General features: G+C 52.2%; 1 protein-coding gene across 1 annotated transcript; it reads left to right on the top strand.

Moving 5' to 3' along the window:
* The first annotated feature begins 1,000 nt into the window (after positions 1-1,000).
* On the top strand, positions 1,001-5,297 carry LOC138355495 (balbiani ring protein 3-like). The gene is made up of 2 exons (XM_069310693.1): positions 1,001-1,015; positions 3,408-5,297. Exons 1-2 carry the CDS (start codon positions 1,001-1,003, stop codon positions 5,295-5,297), a joined length of 1,905 nt encoding a protein of 634 aa, XP_069166794.1.
* Positions 5,298-5,595: the final 298 nt, after the last annotated feature.

Here is a 5,595-nt window from a genome sequence, read left to right on the forward strand (position 1 = left end):
CAGCTGGGAGCACCACTCCACACACACCCCAGCTGGTAGCACCACTCCACACACACACCCGCTTGAAGCACCACTCCACACACACCCCAGCTGGGAGCACCACTCCACACACACCCCAGCTTGAAGCACCACTCCACACACACCCCAGCTGGGAGCACCACTCCACACACACCCCAGCTTGAAGCACCACTCCACACACACACCAACTGGGAGTAACACTCCACACACCTCAGCTGGGATCATGACTCCACAACCCCCCTTTCTTCTGGGAGCACCACTCCACACACACCCCAGCTGGGAGCAGGGAGCTCCACTCTTCACACACCCCAGCTGGGACCACAACTCCACTCACACCAGCTGGAAGCACCACTCCACACACACCCCAGCTGTGAGCACCACTCCACACACACACACCAGCTGGGAGCATCACACCACACACACCACACACTGCTCCAAAACTGCTCCACAGCCACATCAGGAGGAAAACAGCAGTGAAGGAACAAGTGATGAAAATGAGAAAAGAGGAAAACAGATACACAGAGAACGATAAAGAGGTGTGTGAAGAACTCAACAAGAGATTCCAGGAGATCTTCACAATTGAACAAGGAGAGGTCCATGCACTAAATAAGGAGGCAAACCGAACAACCTTGGAGGAAATTTACCTCACCAGTGATGAGGTCAAATGGAATCTGTTGGAACTGAATGTGTCAAAGGCTATTGGGCCTGACAGAATCTCACCGTGGATTCTAAAAGAAGGTGCAGAAGCACTAAATGTGCCACTCTCTGTGGCGTATAACAGGTCACTGGAAACGGGAGACCTTCCGAAATCCCTGGAAGACAGTTAATGTAGTCCCAATTTACAAAATGGTTGACAGGCAAGAGGCACTGAACTACAGGCCAATTTCCCTAACTTGTATACCATGTAAGGTGATGGAGAAGATTGTGAGGAAAAGGCTCGTAGAGCATCTGGAGGGAAACAGCTTTGTAACACACCACCAGCATGGGTTCAAAGATGGTAAATAGTGCTTCACAGGCCTAATAGAATTCTATGACCAAGCAACACAAATTAGGCAGGAAAGAGAAAGGTGGGCAGACTGCATTTTCTTGGACTGTCAGAAAGACTTTGACACAGTACCTCACAAAAGGCTGTTACAAAAGTTGGAGCAGCAGGCCGGAGTAAAAGGTAAGGTGCTCCAGTGGATAAGGGAGTATCTAAGCAATAGAAAACAGCGAGTAACGGTGAGGGGGGAGACATCAGAGTGGCGAGATGTCACCAGCGGAGTCCCACAGGGCTCTGTACTCGGACCCATCCTGTTTCTAGTATATGTAAACGACCTTCCAGAGGGTATAGACTCATTCCTCTCAATGTTTACTGACGATGCAAAAATTATGAGAAGAATCAAAACAGATGAAGATAGACAGAGACTACAGAACGACCTGGACAAACTGGAAGAATGGTCCAGGAAATGACTGTTAAAATTCTACTCAGGAAAGTGTAAAGTAATGAAATTAGGCGAAGGGAGCAGAAGGCTGAACACAAGGTACCATCTGGGAGGTGAAATCCTACAAGTCAAATAGAGGGAAAGATCTGGGGGTCGATATAACACCGAACCTGTCCCCAGAGGCCCACATCAAAAGGATATCATCAGCGGCATATGCTAGACTGGCCAATATATGGACTGCCTTTAGAAACTTGTGTAAGGAATAGTACAGGACCCTGTATACCACTTATGTAAGACCAATCCTGGAGTATGCAGCTCCAGCCAGGAGTCCATACCTAGTGAAACACAAGACAGAGCTAGAGAAGATTCAGCAGTATGCCACCAGGCTCGTCCCGGAACTGAGAGGAATAAGCTACGAGGAAAGGCTAAAGGAGCTGGACCTCACATCCCTTGAAAACAGAAGAGTAAGGGGAGACATGATAACCACCTACAAAATTCTCAGGGGAATTCATAGGATGGACAAAGACAAACTCTTCAGCACGGGTGGAACACGAACAAGGGGACACAGGTGGAAACTTAGTACCCAGATGAGCCACAGAGACATTGGAAAGACTTTTTCAGTATCAGAGTAGTTAATAAATGGAATGCTTTAAGCAGTGATGTGGTGGAGGCTGACTCCATACACAGCTTCAAATGTAGATATGATAGAGACTAGTAGGCTCAGGAACCTGTACACCAGTTGATTGACAGTTGAGAGGCGGGACCAAAGAGCCAAAGCTCAACCCCCGCAAGCACAATTACGTAAGTACCAGCTGCGAGCACCACACCAAACACATACCCCACCATGGAGCCCCAATCTACACCCCCCTTCCCCAGCTGGGAGCATTACTCCAAATACACAAGCTGGGATCATCACTCCACACACCCCAGCTGGGTGCACCACTCCACACACCCCCCCCAGCTGGGTGCACCACTCCACACACACACCAGCTGGGTGCACCACTCCACACCCCCCCCCAGCTGGGTGCACCACTCCACACACCCCCCCCCCCCCCAGCTGGGTGCACCACTCCACACCCCCCCCCCAGCTGGGTGCACCACTCCACACACCCCCCCAGCTGGGTGCACCACTCCACACCCCCCCAGCTGGGTGCACCACTCCACACACCCCCCCCAGCTGGGTGCACCACTCCACACCCCCCCCAGCTGGGAGCACCACTCCTCCCCCCCCCCAACTGGGAGCACCACTCCACCCCCACCCACCTTCAGCTGGGAGCACCACACCCCCCCCCCCCCCCAGCTGGGAGCACCACCCCCCCCCCCCAGCTGGGAGCACCACTGGGGGTGTTGAGGGGTACGGGGTTCAGGGGCACTAACCACCCAACCATCAAGTCAGGCCCACTCTGTGCGACTCGTGGCCTAACCCAACCGTTTCTCAAAATCAATTCCTGATTTGTCTCCTTTACTCCAACTGCAGTGATGAGTACAGGTGGAGGTGACTGACCGCGTGGTGATGAGTACAGGTGGAGGTGACTGACCGTGTGGTGATGAGTACAGGTGGAGGTGACTGACCGTGTGGTGATGAGTACAGGTGGAGGTGACTGACCGTGTGGTGATGAGTACAGGTGGAGGTGACTGACCGTGTGGTGATGAGTACAGGTGGAGGTGACTGACCGTGTGGTGATGAGTACAGGTGGAGGTGACTGACCGTGTGGTGATGAGTACAGGTGGAGGTGACTGACCGTGTGGTGATGAGTACAGGTGGAGGTGACCGTGTGGTGATGAGTACAGGTGGAGGTGACTGACCGTGTGGTACTTGTAGTAGCTGAGTCTGTTGTGCCAGGCTGACGCCTCGTTGTTGTAGAGGAGCCTCGGCAGGTCCAGCTGGAAGAAGCGACTACGACCCCGACTATCTCGCGAGTCTCCTGACACCACTCCTATATTCTCCAAACACCTTCCTGCAAGGTCAAGTGCAGCTGTATTAGTGACGGAACACCTTCCTGCAAGGACAAGTGCAGCTGTATTAGTGACGGAACACCTTCCTGCAAGGACAAGTGCAGCTGTATTAGTGACGGAACACCTTCCTGCAAGGACAAGTGCAGCTGTATTAGTGACGGAACACCTTCCTGCAAGGACAAGCGCAGCTGTATTAGTGACGGAACACCTTCCTGCAAGGACAAGCGCAGCTGTATTAGTGACGGAACACCTTCCTGCAAGGACAAGCGCAGCTGTATTAGTGACGGAACACCTTCCTGCAAGGACAAGCGCAGCTGTATTAGTGACGGAACACCTTCCTGCAAGGACAAGCGCAGCTGTATTAGTGACGGAACACCTTCCTGCAAGGACAAGCGCAGCTGTATTAGTGACGGAACACCTTCCTGCAAGGACAAGCGCAGCTGTATTAGTGACGGAACACCTTCCTGCAAGGACAAGCGCAGCTGTATTAGTGACGGAACACCTTCCTGCAAGGACAAGCGCAGCTGTATTAGTGACGGAACACCTTCCTGCAAGGACAAGTGCAGCTGTATTAGTGACGGAACACCTTCCTGCAAGGACAAGCGCAGCTGTATTAGTGACGGAACACCTTCCTGCAAGGACAAGCGCAGCTGTATTAGTGACGGAACACCTTCCTGCAAGGACAAGCGCAGCTGTATTAGTGACGGAACACCTTCCTGCAAGGACAAGCGCAGCTGTATTAGTGACGGAACACCTTCCTGCAAGGACAAGCGCAGCTGTATTAGTGACGGAACACCTTCCTGCAAGGACAAGCGCAGCTGTATTAGTGACGGAACACCTTCCTGCAAGGACAAGCGCAGCTGTATTAGTGACGGAACACCTTCCTGCAAGGACAAGTGCAGCTGTATTAGTGACGGAACACCTTCCTGCAAGGACAAGCGCAGCTGTATTAGTGACGGAACACCTTCCTGCAAGGACAAGCGCAGCTGTATTAGTGACGGAACACCTTCCTGCAAGGACAAGCGCAGCTGTATTAGTGACGGAACACCTTCCTGCAAGGACAAGCGCAGCTGTATTAGTGACGGAACACCTTCCTGCAAGGACAAGCGCAGCTGTATTAGTGACGGAACACCTTCCTGCAAGGACAAGCGCAGCTGTATTAGTGACGGAACACCTTCCTGCAAGGACAAGCGCAGCTGTATTAGTGACGGAACACCTTCCTGCAAGGACAAGCGCAGCTGTATTAGTGACGGAACACCTTCCTGCAAGGACAAGCGCAACTGTATTAGTGACGGAACACCTTCCTGCAAGGACAAGCGCAGCTGTATTAGTGACGGAACACCTTCCTGCAAGGACAAGCGCAGCTGTATTAGTGACGGAACACCTTCCTGCAAGGACAAGCGCAGCTGTATTAGTGACGGAACACCTTCCTGCAAGGACAAGCGCAGCTGTATTAGTGACGGAACACCTTCCTGCAAGGACAAGTGCAGCTGTATTAGTGACGGAACACCTTCCTGCAAGGACAAGCGCAGCTGTATTAGTGACGGAACACCTTCCTGCAAGGACAAGCGCAGCTGTATTAGTGACGGAACACCTTCCTGCAAGGACAAGCGCAGCTGTATTAGTGACGGAACACCTTCCTGCAAGGACAAGCGCAGCTGTATTAGTGACGGAACACCTTCCTGCAAGGACAAGCGCAGCTGTATTAGTGACGGAACACCTTCCTGCAAGGACAAGCGCAGCTGTATTAGTGACGGAACACCTTCCTGCAAGGACAAGCGCAGCTGTATTAGTGACGGAACACCTTCCTGCAAGGACAAGCGCAGCTGTATTAGTGACGGAACACCTTCCGGCAAGAAGAACCTATTCATCTTTCTCTTACCTTTCATCCTATTCTAACCTTTCTCTCTCTCTCTTACTTACTCCTAACTTTGCATCTCACGTTCTTGCTTCAAGTTTAAAGGCTGGTAAATTTTAATCACTATGTCTGACTTTGTGTTCCTCAGAGAGAGGTGAGTGAGTCCCAGCTGTGTCTGGGTGCAAGTGAAAGGATGAACAACCCTGCGGATTTTCTTCCTATTGGAGTTGCGTGTGCGTGTTGTACATGCTGGTATGGTGGGTGTTCACTCCCAGGATGGGGGAGGGGGGGTTGTACATGCTGGTATGGTGGGTGTTCACTCCCAGGATGGGGGAGGGG

This window comes from Procambarus clarkii, chromosome 67 (genome assembly GCF_040958095.1).
Source record: "Procambarus clarkii isolate CNS0578487 chromosome 67, FALCON_Pclarkii_2.0, whole genome shotgun sequence".
Taxonomy (NCBI): domain Eukaryota; kingdom Metazoa; phylum Arthropoda; class Malacostraca; order Decapoda; family Cambaridae; genus Procambarus; species Procambarus clarkii.